General features: G+C 44.9%; 1 protein-coding gene across 3 annotated transcripts; it reads left to right on the forward strand.

The window, feature by feature from the left end:
- Nucleotides 1-609: 609 nt before the first annotated feature.
- ADIPOR1 (adiponectin receptor 1) lies at nt 610-14,720 on the forward strand. Of its 3 annotated transcripts, XM_069459734.1 has the most exons (9): nt 610-821; nt 4,236-4,302; nt 7,244-7,478; nt 8,922-9,038; nt 10,113-10,284; nt 10,763-10,949; nt 11,969-12,156; nt 13,325-13,518; nt 13,846-14,720. In XM_069459734.1, the coding sequence occupies exons 3-9, from the start codon at nt 7,338-7,340 to the stop codon at nt 13,972-13,974; spliced, it is 1,128 nt and encodes a 375-aa protein (XP_069315835.1). In that variant the 5' UTR covers nt 610-821; nt 4,236-4,302; nt 7,244-7,337; the 3' UTR covers nt 13,975-14,720. The 3 variants fall into 3 exon arrangements, with proteins under 3 accessions (XP_069315835.1, XP_069315834.1, XP_069315836.1); XM_069459733.1 differs by lacking the exon at nt 4,236-4,302 and having other exon boundaries at nt 687-821; nt 13,846-14,715; XM_069459735.1 differs by lacking the exons at nt 610-821; nt 4,236-4,302 and adding an exon at nt 1,050-1,122 and having other exon boundaries at nt 13,846-14,715.
- Nucleotides 14,721-17,866: the final 3,146 nt, after the last annotated feature.

Here is a 17,866-nt window from a genome sequence, read left to right on the forward strand (position 1 = left end):
TCTACCTTTAGAATGGCACTATTTGCACACCGCCCTCGGGAGAATTGAGAAAGTTGTCAGACCCTCAAGTGCTCTGCTGCGTTGTGTGGTCAGGTGAGCGCAGCACCGCCCTGCGCTGTCTTCCAGGTGTGCACTCTGGTGCAGGTGGGAGCACTGGCTGGAACCGGGGACTTTCAAAGCAAGACTAGTTAGGAACAGTTCCGCTGTCTCCGAGAAGAAACAACAGGAGCCAAAACTGCCTGGCACATGGTAGGCGCTCACTGAATAATTTGTGGAAGGAAGGGAGGGAGGGACCAAGCGGTTGAAGAAGAGGGATCAGTGTTTGGGGGATAAAACCGCTGGCGCAGGTGACAGAGGAGATGCCGGGAATTCCCGGCTCAGACGACAAGGTGCACGGTAGGAAGGTCAGCATTCCTTCCCATGGTTCGGTCTAATGCCCTGAAATTCCTTCGCCATCACGCGCTCCAGTCTGTGACGGACGAGGTGGGAGTTTGGAGTCGGACCGGCCAGGGCAGAACCTGGGGCAGCCGGAGTTTGCGACCCGAGCGGGGCGGGGGCGGGGCCCGGGCGCGGGAGGCGTGGCCGAGGGGAGGGGCCTGTCCCTGCGGCTGGGACTCCCGGAGCAAGGCCTGCGATTGGAGGGGCGAGGTAGAGTCCGCGAGGACGTGACGCGGCTGCGGAGGTGACGCGTGCAGTCGCGCGCCCCTTCCGGCGCGGGGAGGGCGCTGAAGATCCCGGGCCGCTCGGCCGCAGGCCGCCTCCAGCGCCGCGGGATGTAGCGCGGGGGACCGCGGCCCCCTGCAGAGCCTGCCCCCCCGGCTGTAAGTTCCCCAGGGCTGGCGGGTGGGCGCGCACTCGGTCTGGACGCGGGGACCTGGGCGCCCCGGCCCGGGCCTGAGGCGGGGGCAGCCGTGGGGGGGGGGCGGTAACCCGCCCCGACGCCCCGAGGGTCCCGGCCCCCGCCCTGGAGCCGGCCGGGCCTCCCGGCTGCTGGGCGCTCGAGCTGTAAACATTTCCGGCCCCTCCCACCGCGCGCCGCCGCCGGGGCGGCCTCCGAGGCAGCCTAGGCGCGGTGGGCTGCTCGTCCCCCGCTGTCCCCGATTCCGACAGCCGGTGAGTGCTGTGTCCGCAGCCCCGCGGGGTGTCCAGCCCTGGGTCGGGACCGGACAGCCAGAGCTAAGCCTCGTCCCAACGCTGCCGCGCGCGGGGAGGGGGTCCTGCGGGCTCAGGTCGCAGAACCGCCCCTCTCCCCGGGGAACGCCGTCCTCGGTGGCCGGGGCAGCCCAGGGTTTCTCGACCGACAGTCTTTGGCAGGTGAAACCGTGACAGTGCCCCCACCTCGATGGGGTCGGAGGGGAGGTTGGTGGACACTTTACGGAATTAAGGTAATCCTAATAGCTGAAATGTGGGTAAAAATCTAAACTATTTTGGGGGAAAATGAAATTTCATTCCTTGAGAAATCTAGGATGGATGTGTGCTATCTTATGTTTGAGAATTATATTCTTAAAGCCTCCGATTTTAAGAAAAAATTGGTAAGTGCTTTCGCTCGGTTTCTGGTGCTTCCTGGGAGAATGGAAACCTGACAAGGCGCATTTCAGCTTACACAGTTTCGGATGTCAAAGGAGCACTTGGAGGCCATGGTATTTTACTAGATTCACCACAGTAGTTCCCTCAAGTGTTTAGAAGGTAACCCAGAAAACACAGCGGAGAACATGTAGGCTGCCGTCTTACATGAAGACTATAGTGGCTTGTTCCTTTCTGAAGTGAAGTAATAGTGAGGTCTGTTCACTGCTTCTCTCTGTCCATCGTGGTTGGGTAGCCTATGATGCTGCAACTGCTGTTCGCGAGGTGATATGGCATCTGTATACTGCCAGGAATTTAGACAGGGTGGCACTCAGCTTTGCAATGTCAGGGCTCCTGGCTTGCAGATACTAAATTTCTTTATTCCAGGAGTAGCTTTTATGTTCCTATATTGTGGTTGGTACTTGGGAAATCAATCTTAAAAACTGATGTTATCTGTGAAGGTCTATCTTAGGGTAGACCTCCACAAAACTGTACCCAGTTGCAGAGTAGAATCTGAAAGCCTTCTCTTAGTGGTCAAGAAATTACATGATTTCTCAAGGAATAAATAAATAAGCAACCACTTTGCCTGCAAGTAAAAGAGAATCTCAGAAAGGTAACAGGAAGCAACATTAATCCCCCGGATCCCCAGTGCTAAAGGATAAAGGACACCACCTTAAGTAGGCTTTCAGGCTATTTTCAGTTTCCTCAGTCTGGCCTCATTTTGTCTTTCCAAGATTCATTTGGGGAAGGCGAATTGTTCACTGCCCTGGGAGCTGTGTTCTTTCATGCCTGTGTTCACACCATGTACTCTCTCTGGAATGCCTGCTCCCATCTCTGCTTATCAAGATCCTTTCTTAAATCTTCACAAAACGTTCCTGATCGCTTCAACTAAAACTGAGCTTTCCTTCTGAATTCCTCTAGCACTTAGTGGCACTTAGTCTAACAGTAATGTTATTAGAAAACAAGTTGTTTCTCCCTCTTAAAGTAGAGGCCGGCAACCATGTCAAACCTCTAACTCTTCTCTTTGCCTTGTCTCTGTAGCCACAGCACCATGCGCATTGTAAATAATAAATATTCTTAGATTAATAAAGGATAGAATGTCCCCTGCTTTCTAGGCAGCAAAGTTGTTCTCTATTTCCCTAGGAAATTTCCTTTGGCTCCTGTAGTGCAAAGCCAAACTGAAACCCTTTAACATGCTTGCTGTGTTACCCTGTCTCATCTCCTTGTGATCACACTGGTGAACTAAATAGTCATCTTTATAGCTGAAAGCTTTGTTAATTATGATAGGGGTTTTTCCTAAATTTGTCCTTAATGTCCATTTGTCCCTAATGGACCACCAGACTTTGTTCTTCTCACCGTGCTTGAAGTTGATTCCCTTTTCCTGCTCAGAAATGTCGGGAGCAGGAATGATGTTTATGAAGTTTGTAACTATCGTGGATTTTAAAAATCCTTCAAAGTGCCTTCTAACTAAACCAGTTTCGTGTAATTGGCTTTTAGGCATGCACCTAGTTTGCTTTTGTTTCATTGGGGCTTCTGGGGTACACAGTGTAAAGTGGGTGCTATATTGTGCAGTGTACTGACCATATATCTATCTACCTGTAATGTACTTGAAAAATGGGTATTAAAAACAGAGGTTGGCATGAAGATCCCTCATACACCTGTGTACTATTTACTTTTCTTATTTTTCATGGCATTAGGAAAGTTTACCTGTCTCTATTCGAGATCGAAAAGACCTCTTCTGTTGGGATAGCTTTAACTGGGGAAGAACTACAAAGAAAGTTAGATTGTGCTTTTCCACTTCAGACTCTGGAATACTTGGCGGTAGGAGAGCTTAGGCTCCATTACTGCAGTTTGGTAATTTCAAACATGTGCCTTTGCCTTGACTCATTTTTCTCCAACAAAGCTGTGAAACTACTCTCCCTAACAAAGAGAGTAGATACAGGAAAAGATAGCTGTGTTCTTTGTCTATACTGCTAGACTGACCTTGCTTTAGAACAATGAGAATCAAGTTAGGCATAGGTAGAGCCTACCCACGGAATCTCTAAGGGTCCAGAGACCCCAGATTTTAAAAACTCCTGAAAGAAGCTTTGTGCATTTGACTCCAGGGAAGGAGTGTGCTATAGCCCGGAAAACTTGGGAATTGGTTCCCAGTATAAATGTCTCCAAGACTTTAAGTAAAATTACTCTCCAGCTTACTGGCTAGTGATTAAGAATCAATCTTTTCCCCAAGTTTGGCCCAGGATTATCTTATTTATAGGAGCACAAACACCTCCCCGCTCTACAGCTTTACTCTAATATCCTAGGTTTATCCTGTTGGAAAGCTTAGTGGTAAAGGTTTATTAGCTTGAGTTGAAGAAATCCCATAAAAAATGCAGTCAGTGGAGATTGGCTCAATTATAATTTGCTATGTTGGGTGTGGCAGGTTTGAGGGAAAAAGTGTTTTCTCTAAAATACTTAAGGACATAGAAAGTTGGCTCTCCCGAGTCCAACACCTTAGGGGTTTGTCCTGATTTTATATAATAGACTAAACCATTTGCCTGAGAGTGTGTCAGTTGTTTGTGAGTGGTCCACCCCACCAAAGTGATGTTTTCAGGTCCTAGTATCATTTGCTCTTCTTTCTTGCCAGACCTCCGATCCCTCTCTCTCCCTTTCCTGTCTCTGTGTCGCTACAGTTTAGAAGACCAAACTGGACAATGGACATTGCTCACTATGATGACATGATCTCCATTGACCTCCATTGTATGTACTTTAATGCATGATGATATGTTTTGTATGATGAGTTGTAGCTGATGGCTGGTTTGTGAGTTAACTGGGGTATCTGTTAGGTTTGGTGACTTTGGGTCTAGGTTATGGGGAGTGGGGGTAGGAGCTAGTTGTAGAGGAGCTGGAAGGAAAAAGGAGAATTAATAGAAAATTATTTGAACTGAAAAGGGAAAAGACTTGACGGCCAGCAGACTTGAGGGCGTAAAAACTTTTCAGATCAAATGATGAAATTATATAGTAAGAATGCCAAGCTGGATTCCGCATACCATCTTTGGACCCTGATTGCCCAACTTAAAGTTTCTCTATAGTATTCTCCTTGCCTCTAGTAAAATTGGTTACATAGCACTCAAAATAACTGAATTTAGTGTGTGACCATTCTAGCTGAGGGATTCTCTCCCTCCACTGCCCTCCTGGAGCGATGACATTGTGTCAGTTGTTTTGTACATATCACAAACTACCTATGTCATCTGATTATAGGCTCTCTGAAGACAATGACATAACTTGTTCAACTCTGTATTTCAAATACTGTACAATGCCTTAGGGTGCCAGTACTGAATACACTTGCTACATATTCAGTGTTGGCTTGCTTTGGGAAAAAGGATAAGAGAAGGCCCCCCAAGTACAAGAAAAAGAACACAAGCCCTTCCCTAGTAGCAAGGAGCTAACTCGTATACTTGCTGACTGGAATCCGCCCCATTCATTCATTCATTTTGAAATATGGGTTCTGACCAAAATTAGGGATCTGTATTATTTTCTGATCCATGTATTGCATACCAGAACCTGAGGTTTTTTGTTTTGTTTCTGCCCCAGTGGTCTGCTCTAAACTACTGGCAGCAATATTCTAAGCTAAGTGTGCTGCTCTTTTCAGACATCTCCAAGATGCCCAAACCTATTTATGTTTTTTGCTCACAGTCTAAAGTATATCTTAGTAAAGCTGCTTATTCAGTACTGCTTCACTTTGAGGAACTATGTTTTGAGGTCAGCCTATTGAGAAAGATTTCCCAATGTTTCTTCTCACGTGGGTTGCCTATCTCTTGAGGTTTCCAGGGGCCTCCCGTTTCCTGTTCTCCTTAAGCACAATTGTTGACCATGACTGTGTGCTGGCATCTTGTCAGTCTTGCACATTGAAGGGGGAGGAACTGTCTGTGTGTTGACACCATGGGAAGGTCTGCTGCACAGCCTGTCACTGTTTTTGCTCTCTTGGACTAGTCTGCCTGTTGCTTTCAGCTGTGCTTGTGGGTCGAGCGTAGCATCACTCACGACTGAAACCTGAGGATTACCCTCACCTGAGGTATTAGTCAGGGTTCTCCAGAGAGAACCAGTAGGCCAGACAGACAGACAGACAGACAGGTAGATACAGACAGAGGGGGGATTTATTAGGTCAGTTGGCTCATGGGATTATGGAGGCTACGTCCCACGGTATGCCATCTGCAAGCCAGAGAGCCAGGGAAGCCGGTAGCCAGCTCAGACTGGGGTCAGGGGGCTGCCGGTGCAAGTCCCAGAATCCCTGGAGTTCTTGATGTCCAGGGGCAGGAGAACGTTGTCCAGCTCTAGGAGGGAGGGAAAGAGGGAAGGGAAGGAGAGACAGACAGACAGATTTATAATCCCCGAGAAGGAATTGTGATTACTCTCAGATAAAAAAGAACTAGTACCAGATGTCAAAGTATATGTAGTGAACAGCCGTGGATGATAGTGTCTCCTTTGGGAGCAAAGTCATGTTTACTGTCCAGCATATTAACAAAGTATCTGGGCTTCCTGAGCATAAGTTGCCCTCCCTTAATGCAGCCCACTCCTGTGCAGGTGGTACGTGGCTGTCTTCGCACCGCCCTGTGGTAACCGGGGCTTGGGTAACCAACGCAAGAAAATGCTAATATTCTGGCTACTGCTATTACTAGGAGTAATAAAGTTCTTTGTCCCTGGGGGAAAAAAGAACTAGTAATTTATAACATAGTAGGAATCTTTAGAAACTTCTCCTCTCTTTTCAATATTATTTGAGACCTGAGTACAGACTGCTAACTAAAATCCAACCCAGCAAAACTTAAAGTGTTTCTGAGGTTTTTCCTAGAAAACTGAATCCTGGGTTTCTCTGGTGTTCCTAAAGGATCCATGTGCTTGTCTCTAGTTTCTGACAAACTAATCTGAATGATGCTTAGATTATGGGCTGTGGCGGTTGGGACAAGCTCTTGCAGAGCCGGTTATTAGGTATGTGTGTGGCAAAAGGCAAACCTAAGGCTGCCTCCCTGTCTTCGACTTCCTGCTTCCAGGTAAGTTACTGCTTGCTTTAAGAAGAGATTGTGATGAAAGCTTGTTATCCAAGTGTTGAAGCCAGGCTATGATCCTGTAATAGAATTAGTAAACCACTAGGCATCCGTCCCACAACCAAGTTCCTTTTGTATGCACAGCACATCTGTAAGAGCATTTGTAGATAAAGCTCAACTGAGTTCAGTTGGCATTTAATTTATTTCTAAGCCTGGGTGATCTTGTAGTAGTTGCAGCCAGGTGTTGGCTTCATAGCTTCGTTACTCAGTCTCAGAGCGAGGCCTTTCTTGGGCAGAGTGAGCTTTGGGCATGGCAGGCAAGACCCGCTTCATTCAGTGGGGTTCATAACTGTGGGAGGAGGTTGAGGGTGGGTAGCTGTTTTTCTGTGGCACCAGTTTGGTGCAGTAACCATAGATCTTTTGAAGACAAGCAATTAGGTGTTATATTTTCAGCCTTATCTGTGAGATTAGTAAGGTTCTGGGTAAAGGGTGACATTAAAGAGGGAGGACAGGAATAGATTTCATTTACGCAATTAACTGGTTTTAGAATTGCAAACAGGCATGGGTTGATCAGCTGTGTCTTATTCAGTATTGAATTATAGAAATGAAACCGTAAGAGGAATAAAGTGTCGACCCTTCATGTTTGTGTTTGCTTTTAGTGACCACCATCACAGGGAGATCTCTGCCCCCTGGGGCTGAGAGACCCCAACCTTTCCCCAAGCTGAAGCTGCAGGGCCTTGAGGTACCAGCCAGATGTCTTCTCACAAAGGATCTGGGGTGGCACAGAGCAATGGGGCTCCTGCCAGTAACAGGGAACCTGACACAGTGGAACTGGCGGAACTGGGACCCCTGCTAGAAGAGAAGGGCAAACGAGTAATCGCCAATCCAACCAAAGTAAGTCGCCTTCCCAGGAGTCATTCCCTCGACCAACATCTCTCCTTGGACCTCTGTCAGTTTCATTTTTTAAAGACCTCACCTTCCTGCTGAAAGGAGAAACCATAGCACCTTGGCAATATCTCTATCCAGGTCTTTACTATGCTATATGACAAGTATCTTTTTGTCTGTTTTCCCCGCTGTAAGCTTTTCGGAGTTCACTCAGTCTTTGTGACCCCAGTGCTTTAGCAGAAGGACTGAATCAGTAATCAGTAAAGGAAGGAAACAGTCAATTAGGGTTAGGTTTGACTTCATACAACAAACAAAAATCCCTGTAGCTTTGACAAGATAGAAGCCTGTCATCAAGTAAGATGATTCTGGAAGCGAGCAATCCAAGGCTGCTGGGGCAGCCCACTGCCGTCGAGCACCTGTCCTGCTCTTCCCTCTTTCTTAATGTGTTGTCCATCACACCTGCAGTCTGCCCACGGTGAAGCAGGACGAAGGTCGCTCTTTCCCTTTCGAATAGACTGTTAGGAAATACTTAGGCCAGAATTTAGTTACGTAGTGATGTTCAGCTGCAGTGGAGGCTAGGAAGAGTGTGGCCTGGGTAAAATTGCAGTAACGTTGCCACCCTGGACTTCGTTACTTAGGAAGAGAGAGAGAATGATATTGGGGTAGGCAAGCCAGAATCCGTAAAACACAATCTTAAGAGGGACCATGTATTTACCAGCGACCATCAACAGAAGAGACAAATAGCCCAGAGAAGGGGCTGCACGGCCAGGCTTTCCATCACCAGGGTTCGGAGCCTTGGGATGGAGACAAAGGCCTCTCTGCCTTATAGGCAAGTGCTCTCCCGGGGACACTCCTGGGCCCAGGAGTCAGTGCTGCTGTTTTCTGTGGAACCAGCTGGAGGCCCTGATACTCCTGGGAGCTGCTATGGATACAAAGTTTCACTTGTGATAGCGTCCCCAGAGTCAGTGAACAGAGAACCGTGAACAGAATTATTGTTAAGGAAATCTCTGATGAAACTTTGTGTCTTTTTCATTGTTTTTTGAATTCAGTGGCCTGGAAGAGAGAACTATTTGGGAAATTGGGGAAGTTGACAACCACTGTCCTAGAGAAAGGATGGGTCATTTAGTCTTAAAGAACACCTGGGGCTGGTGTGCTAATCTGTGTTCCTCCAGGGCTGGTCTTCCTAAGAGTCTATCTACTGTGTGCTGAATGGAACTTTCACTCCAGCAAAGTATTAATAAATCTCTAACTATAGTGTTGTAAACTCAGTAAGTATCATGCTTTTGGAGAAGAGGCCACAAGACCCTATGCAGGAAAGAGGCTGGGCAGTAAGTGCTGAGCTGGGGTTTTTCTGGTACTCTCTGATCTAGAATAGTACAATCTATGAAATGACTCCCTGGATTTTTTGTTGTTTTGTTTGTTTGTTTGGTTGGTTGTTTGTTTTTCCTACAGGCTGAAGAAGAGCAAACATGCCCAGTGCCCCAGGAAGAGGAGGAGGAGGTGCGGGTACTGACGCTTCCCCTGCAAGCCCACCACGCCATGGAGAAGATGGAGGAGTTTGTGTACAAGGTGCAGCCTAGGAGCTTCTATCATGGAAAGGGCAGGGCAGTGGCTTGTCTAGGATATTCCCAGCTGGCAAGCTTGCTTGGGTTGAGGAGCTTTTAATCCTGTGGGTGGGTTTGTTTTCTGGCTACGGTGAGGTAAATCAAGGCAAAAACTGGCTAAATTTTTACTGCGTACTCTGTTAGGCGTTGTTCAAAATATATTCTAAAACAGGGGTTCCTAACTTTTGTGCTCTGGATCCCTTTGGAAGTCATCAAAATATTTAAATATGAGATAGTCAAATGGGCTCCTGTATTAACACATGAAGTATACATTAATGATAAGCTCTAATGTAGCTTATTAAAATTTGTAATTTCTAAGTAGTGATAAGTAGAAATAGTATTTTGAGATATCTACAAAACTAATGTATGAAAATATCTGTGATTTCTATTTGGTGACAAAGCCACAAGTTCTAATACTACTGTGGTTTGTTGCCTACATTTATCATTGGGGGAAATGCAAAATTTAATTAGAGCTAAATGAAAATAAAGATAACTTTTTTCCATCCAAGTTTCTAGCTACTCCCTGGATTCTGTCTATTGTGCGTGGATCCTAGATTAACCACCCCTGCTCTAAAAAGACTTAGTCCCAGCCTAGTAGAACTTAGACTCTACCTGGGGGAAATGGTAGAGCAGGAGGCAAACAGAATCTCCCCAAGAAGAGAGACAAGGAGGGATCTGGATGTTTTTTAAAACCGTATCTATAATTTGTTTGTTTTCACTCACTATATTAATTCTGAAATTTCAAGTAGTCTAAAGGAGGAGGTGCCATATTTTCTTCAAAGGTTGAGAAACAACCTAAAGCTTACGCAGATAAACTAACATGAAACAAGGATAAAGTGGTCAAAATATGGGTCAGTACTCTGCTGGCCCCGTTTGTGCTGTGTCTTGCATATCTCCTGGTCCAAGCAGGTTCCCCACTATTACCTGGGACCCTTTAATGCCTGAGGGACATCCTCCTACACTGGTTCCCCTTCACTGCTTGTCCTTGGGGAAGCTGATATTCTCTAGAGCCCTCCTAGAGCGCGTGTATGTCTTCTAGGTCTGGGAGGGACGCTGGAGGGTCATCCCGTACGATGTGCTCCCCGACTGGCTGAAGGACAATGACTACCTGCTACATGGCCATAGACCGCCCATGCCCTCCTTTCGGGCTTGCTTCAAGAGCATCTTCCGCATCCACACAGAAACTGGCAACATCTGGACCCATCTTCTTGGTGAGTAATTTGGATGAGAAAAAAATCCAATTTTTTTGTCTTCTCAACCACCAAGAGATTGTATAGCTTTTGTCCATGGGACGGAAGAACAGAGTTGCTCTGATTGATAGCTGAAGTTGTGCCTTGAAACTACCAGTGACCTTGGTTAACCTTTGATCACTGATATTTCAGACTGCAGGTGGAGGACCTAGAAACTGAAGCAATTGGTAGCAGATGTTCTCTGTGATCCCCAGCAGAACTGTTTTAGACAGAGGCAACTCCTTCTATGTCATAATTTCCCCGTGTGAAAACAAAATGCTAACATTTCAGAAAATGGTCTTTTTGTCTGGATTTGTATGACTGGTGCCATTTTGTACTGAAATTTTTGACTGCAGTTCACACAGCTAAACCCTGTAGTTCACTGATTTAAACCATCAGCTGTCAAAGTGATTCCCTTCTTCCTCACAGGTTTTTTTTTTTTCCCTTTTCCCTCCTGCAGGTTTTGTGCTGTTTCTGTTTTTGGGAATCTTGACCATGCTTAGACCAAATATGTACTTCATGGCCCCTCTACAGGAGAAGGTGGTTTTTGGGATGTTCTTTTTGGGTGCAGTGCTCTGCCTCAGCTTCTCCTGGCTCTTCCACACTGTCTATTGTCATTCAGAGAAAGTCTCTCGGACTTTTTCCAAGTGAGTTGAAAGACTAGCAGCAGGAAAACACTGCACACTGCTGTTGCGTCTCGTGGGTCCAGTGCTGGCTGGGTGCTGGGAGCTCCTGGAACTCCTAGAGATCTCCCGACGTGCCAGAGCAAAGCTTCTCTGCTCTGTGGGTACAGCAGGGTGACGAAGCATTTCTCTTAAACACTTCATGAAAGAACTAACTGCAGCCTCCTCAACAGATGGAAGCCAATTGTGGAATATGTTTGCTACCTGAACAGTACTATCTTTTGTGAAACTTGGGGTGCCCGTGGGCTCTTTCCAAGAGCTTGTACCCAATACTAGCTTACTGCTCCTATTGGCCCAAGCCCAGGTAGGGTGTGGTAAGGAGTACCGCCCTACCCACCAGCCAAGTAAAGATTATCTTCGCTGTCCATGCGTGGCCGGAAGCCCCAGGTGCCCATCTGAGGTTTTCCCTATTCCCCAGCTCTGAGCCTGGGTTTCTGTTTGTTTACTTGTTTTTGTTGTTGTTTTTGGTTTTGGTGGCGGTGGCCATGGTGGTGGTGGATTAGTTTGTTTTTCCCAATAACACCAATTGCAAGAATACATTTTCATCATTCAAAAAGTTGACTAAGGCAGAACAAACTAAAGTACCCCTTAATAAGACTCCCAATCTAGCGTTTTGTTTTTAGAACTCATCCTATTAGATGGCAGAATATTGAGAGCTCTTCCTGAGTGTGATGCTGGGAACCAGCTGGGCTGTGATGGAACTTCTAAATTCAAGTATCTGCTAGGGACATATAGCTGTTCACCACTAAGGAAAAGGGATAGAGTTCTGTGAGCAGGGATTCTTAGAGACCTTTCCATTATAAAATAGAAGTGCTCGACCTTGTGGAATTTAATCCAGAATACAGGATGGATTGTATGGGAAGTGAGGGGAAACTAGGGATGGTTAAATGTGGGCACAGGTGGCGAAAAGAAACAACTAGTTAAATGAAGCCTAAGAAGTCATTTCACCTACTGATTTATTTCATTTTTGTGGTTCATTTTAGACTGGACTATTCAGGGATTGCTCTACTGATTATGGGGAGCTTTGTCCCCTGGCTCTATTACTCCTTCTACTGCTCCCCACAGCCACGGCTCATCTACCTCTCCATCGTTTGTGTCCTGGGCATTTCTGCCATCATTGTGGCACAGTGGGACCGGTTTGCCACTCCTAAGCACCGGCAGACAAGAGCAGGTGGGTAGGACGACACACGTGAACCTCAGAGGTATTTGCATGTTGGGCCCGATAGGCTCAACCCTGGGCCTTCGGTTTGCAGTTTGGGAATCCCACCTGGTCTATGTTTAGAACTTTCAAAACAGCAAGAATTTTCAAAGCTCAATTCTCTCCCTCGTGTTGCACTATTTCGTTAGAATCCTTAAACATCAGATCATTGCCCACCTGGTCGATTAACTGCAAGCATAGATATGACAGCTCTAATACTTGGTTTAAGACAGTTTAAAAATATAGCAGGCACAGTGATTTTAGTGACCTGAGTCCTAAGCACTCAGACCAAGAGATTAAAAAATACCCAGAGGCATTTTATTGAAGGAACGGAGTGTCTGGTTTGGTGAATGAAATACCTTGAGCATAAACAATGATAACAAGTCATGTAATAGCTATAAGCGTAAACATCTTTGTTTTGTCTGGCCTCTTAGTTTAAGCCTTTATCACTTGGAGCAATACCCCCAATCACCACTAGTCTTCAGCCACTTTAGACTTATCTGCTGTTTTAAATTTAATTTAAAAATTAAATATTTATCAAGCACCAACCATGTGCCATGCACCGGGCCTAAACAAGGGCAGCTACAAAGATGGAGGAGGTCGTTAGGCACAGTGTAGTGGGGCTGGGACAAGCCCCCATTCTTCACTCACTCTTGCCTTATTTGTATGTCCCAGCAGCTACAGGACAACGACTAATCTGGGTATATCTATCTACTCAGGAGGTCAGAGTCCTGGTTACATAAATCTTATGTGATCTTAATGGGAAACCTATCTAATTCTTCTCTGACTTGGGAGCCAACTAAAGCTTTGCCATCTAGGTTCTGTACCCAAGTTAGTGGCCAGAGGGTTTGGACATACCATTTTTGCCTAGACTCCTTAACAGATAGAAGAATATGAGATGTTTGTTCCTTAAAAGGTAATAGTTCTATAAGCACTTATACAGCCTTCTTCCCATTCTAGATGTAGAAGAAATATCTGCTAATTGTTATCCGTCTTGTGGCTAAATTTCCTAAACATGTACTGTTCCCCCAAAAATGGCTAATTGTCATAAACATTTGGATTCTAGAGTAAGACAACAGTGCCTTCCGTGTAGTGGCTGTGGCCTTGCGTGATGATCTTATGTCTGCTCTGCTCTGTTCAGGAGTGTTCCTGGGACTTGGCTTGAGTGGTGTTGTGCCCACCATGCACTTTACCATCGCTGAGGGCTTTGTCAAGGCCACCACGGTGGGCCAGATGGGCTGGTTCTTCCTCATGGCTGTGATGTACATCACTGGAGCTGGCCTTTATGCTGCTCGAATTCCTGAGCGCTTCTTTCCTGGAAAATTTGACATATGGGTAAGAAATGAGCCTTCCAGCAGGGCCCATGATGGTGAGTGACCAGGCCAAAGTTAAAGGTCTGAGTAAAAGGTGGTAAGAGTTGGATCATGTAGTGTTTGGGGGTACAAATATATATGCACATTGGGGAAGAATAGCCAATATTAACATTTTGGTATGTCTCTGACAAGGAATGTGTCTTAAAATTTTTTTCTAACAAATATATCACTTTTATGATATTAAAAAAATTGTTTAAGGAGAATCTAGAAGAGGCAAACGCTTTCTCCTACTTATTTCTAACTCCTTATTGCCATTATCCTAAAGGCTCTTCTCTTTTTATTCCTGCAGTTCCAGTCTCATCAGATTTTCCATGTCCTGGTGGTGGCGGCAGCCTTTGTCCACTTCTATGGGGTCTCCAACCTTCAGGAATTCCGTTATGGCCTAGAAGGTGGCTGTACTGATGACTCCCTTCTCTGAGCCTTCCCACCTGAAGGGTGGAGGAGGAGCTTCCCAAGTGCTTTTAAAAATAACTTCTTTGCTGAAGTGAGAGGAAGAGTCTGAGTTGTCTGTTTCTAGAAGAAACCTCTTAGAGAATTCAGTACCAACCAAGCTTCAGCCCACTTTCACACCCACTGGGCAATAAACGTAACATTTCCACTCCCCTAGCTGGGGAGGGTGGGGATGGTCACGCTTAGCCGTCCCCCTCCTCAGCAAGGCAACTACCGGCCCCACACAGAGACAGTACTTTGAAACTCACGTTGAGATTTTACCCCTTCCTCCACCATTTTGGGAAAAAATTATGGACTGGGACTCTTCAGAAATTCTGGTTTTTTTCTGGAAGACAATGTCCCTCCCTTACCCCCATCCTTACTTTGTAACCTGGCTTGTAACAGGCCAGCCATTTTGTAGCACACTTTTCAAAAACAATTATATAACCTGGTCCCATCTTTCTAGGGCCTGGATCTGCTTACACAGCAGGAAGAGTCAAGCCACCAACTTTTACATAGCCTGGCTAATCATGGAAGTGTGTCCAGGCTTCAAATAACTTGAGTTTTAATTTTTTTCTTTCTTGGCAGAGTAATGTAAAATTAAAATGGGGAAAGATATTTAATATTTAATACTAAGCTTTAAAAAGAAACCTGCTATCATTGCTATGTATCTTGATGCAAAGACTATGATGATAATAAAAGAAAGTACAGAAGACACTTGGCATTCAAAGACTTAACATGTATGGTCTCGATTATTTGCACGTAACTCCAAAGGATTAAGAGCTGTAATAATTTCAGATTCTGCCGAGGCACAAATTTGAATCATAGGCATTGACAGGCTAACTGAATACCTAGCATCTACTCCTCAGTACAGCTTTATTTTTTCCTACTTAGTGCACAGACCACCTTATTAGAGAAATCAATCGGCTTAGTAGTGTTTAATAATTAGGAGACACTCACAGGTATTAGGATATATCCCAGAATTTAGGATGTATCTCACCTTGCCTAGGGTTGTCTCATTGAGGGGTCAGCCCGTCCATGCCATCCTGTGCCTTTGTGAATTGTTCTCAGCCTGACGTGAGCGCCAGTCACTGGATGGCCCAAGTTGGCAGTAATCACTTCTCAGCTAATGTAGGCAGTTAAAGCGGAGTCTTCTTGGGTTACAAAGTTGTGTTAACTTCAAGGGTCAAGTCTGTACAACTGGGAAAACAAATGATCCTTTTAAAAAATAATCCACCTAAGCCAATAAATGAAAAGTTTCCCAGCCTCAAGTGGTAATCGGGGAAATGTAAATTAAAGCCAAAATGATAAACCATCTCACTCTAACCACATTGGCACAAATTAAAAAGCCTAATCTTGAGTGTTGCTGTGGGTGTGGAATAGACCAGATGCTGCTAGTGGAAGTGTACATCGGCAGGACCACTTTGCATGGATATGCGTAGAATATATGCAACATTCAAACATTTCATGAAACAATACTTTACAATGTCAGATGCATCTGATACCTATCCTAGGTTACTTCGCTTTAAAAAAAAAAAAAAATGCTGGTTCTGGCCAAGTGTGGAAGCTCATGCCTGTAATCTCAAGCACTTTGAGAGGCCAAGGTGGGACCCTGTCTCTCTAAAAAAATTTTAAATTAGCTGGACATGGTGGTGTGTGCCTGTAGTCCTAGCTACTCAGGAGACTGAGGCAGAAGGATGGCTTGAGACTAGGAATTTGAGGCTACAGTGAGCTACGACTGTGCCACCGCGCTCCAGCCTGGGTGACAGAGGAAGACCCTGTCTTAAAAAATAGAAGAATGGGAAGGAAACCTAGGAATCATATCTGATCTCTCATTTTCTAGATGAGGAAGTAAGGAGATCCACAGCAGTTGATGAAACCTAGTGTGTGTTTCTTAATTTTTCAGTACTAGTCAGGACCAGGGAAAGAGGATCTGAGAGAGAACATTTGTTGAGCACCTACTTTGTACTTTTGGTGTGTCATTTTATATCTTTAACCCTGTGAAGTAGGTAGTAAGCGTAAGTAGAAAATAAGTTAGTCTCTCCCCTAACTTTTTTGTTTACTTGCAGAATCAGATCCTTAGCTTCTATTCTCGGCCTTTCTTTAAAAATAGTTGCTCCATGTTTTTGTCATTTACTTGTTCTATAGTGTCTAGCACATAACAATCAACAAGTGTGAGGACCACACTAAATTTCACCAACTGCTATGGATCTGCTTATTTCCTCATCTAGAAAACAGATGGAGTTAGATCAGGAGTGATCCCTAGGTTTTCTTACAGTTCTATACTAGTGCGTGCAAATCCAGGTGCTTCCATGGACTAATAATTTTCCCTAAGATGACAGGATTGGAGCCAGTATCTCAATCCAGATCATTCTCACTTAAACTCCATGTTCTGAAGTTTCAGATCATTTAAAAATTCTTTTTGCTTCTGTTTTCAGTAACTTCTCTTGCTTTTATCTGAACTGCTAACTAGCAGCAAGTTAACTATTAATATTACCTTTTCTCTATCTGCGTAGTTCTGGTCCATTCCCTTACTTCCTAAATCCTTTAGGACCGGTTACGTGGTAGGTATTAATAGAGCAAATAAATGACAAAAACACTGACGAACTGTGATTTAAAAAAGCCCAAGAATAAAAGCTAAGAATCTTATTATACCCCTTTCCTATCAGTATATCAAAATTTAGGGGAGAGACTAACTTATTTCCATAGGTCATCCATTTTCAATTAAACAGAACTTTGGGAACATTAGTAAACTCAAATTACTACAAATGGACAGGACCCAAAGAAATCCTTGAATACCCTGTGTTAGTCTGGTCCTCAGGAAAGCATTTGCTAAGACAAAATTAAATGTGCAAAGATTTTATTAGAGGAAATGCTCATATGTAGGGGATGATAGGAAGGGGACCAGAGAAGGGTGGGAGAGCCATTAGACCTTGATGCAAGTCTGACCCCATGAAGGAATGAGGAAGAGAGGATAAGGAGAAGTGTCCTAGCCTGCCTTATAACCTAAGGGAGGTTCAGCAAAGCCCTTTGGGGGAAGTCCTTGATCCTTGACAAAGGAGTCCTATCTCCCCTGGAAAGTGTCTGCCTGTGTATCAGCTGTCCCCAGTCAGGAGGCAGGGACTACCCCTTGACCACCCCTTGGGTGGTGTGACCTTGGCCTGGGCGCAAATTCAGGGAATGCCTAAGCAGCATGGGGGCTCTGCTTGGATTACATTCAGTAATTGAGGGGTACATTCTCGTGTCTGCCGCACTCTGACAGTGCAAAAATGCAACGTATTTTGCCTGGCTGGTTTACAGATTCGACCTACACTCTTAGGTACTTTATCTAGAGTTCCAAGGCAAATTCCCTGTTTTTCCTCACTTCAGTAGCTATGAACATGCAGAATCATCCTAGCTGTCCAAACCATAAAGGCAGGATGATGCACAGAACCTGACTGACCCACTTTATGCAGACCCAACCTTCCAGATAGTCCTAAGAAACTCAGAATAAGTTTCGGATGTTAAAAGTATTGGGTCAGATATCTAAATGACTGGGAATACTCTTGCATGGGAAGGATAGTGTCCGCATAACTTAAAGACCCAATACGTGCTAACACTGTACCCCTGCAGAAAAGTCAGAAGCCTGAATTAGTTCTCTCCGTGTGTTGACTTTCTTGCTAGGAGCTTCTCCATCTTTTATTCACTGAAAAAAGAGTAAGCATATTCTAAACAAGGCCTTTTTTATTAAATTCCCTCTCACATTTGGAAAACTTAATTTAGCAGCCAGGCATTAGGTAATATCACTAACATGCTATTTTACATCCAGAAAACAAGGATTTACTTTTACTCTTTATTTAAATTGCACATATTTTTAATTCATATGATACAAAATTTAAAAA

This window comes from Eulemur rufifrons, chromosome 27 (genome assembly GCF_041146395.1).
Source record: "Eulemur rufifrons isolate Redbay chromosome 27, OSU_ERuf_1, whole genome shotgun sequence".
In the NCBI taxonomy this organism is placed as follows: Eukaryota; Metazoa; Chordata; class Mammalia; order Primates; family Lemuridae; genus Eulemur; species Eulemur rufifrons.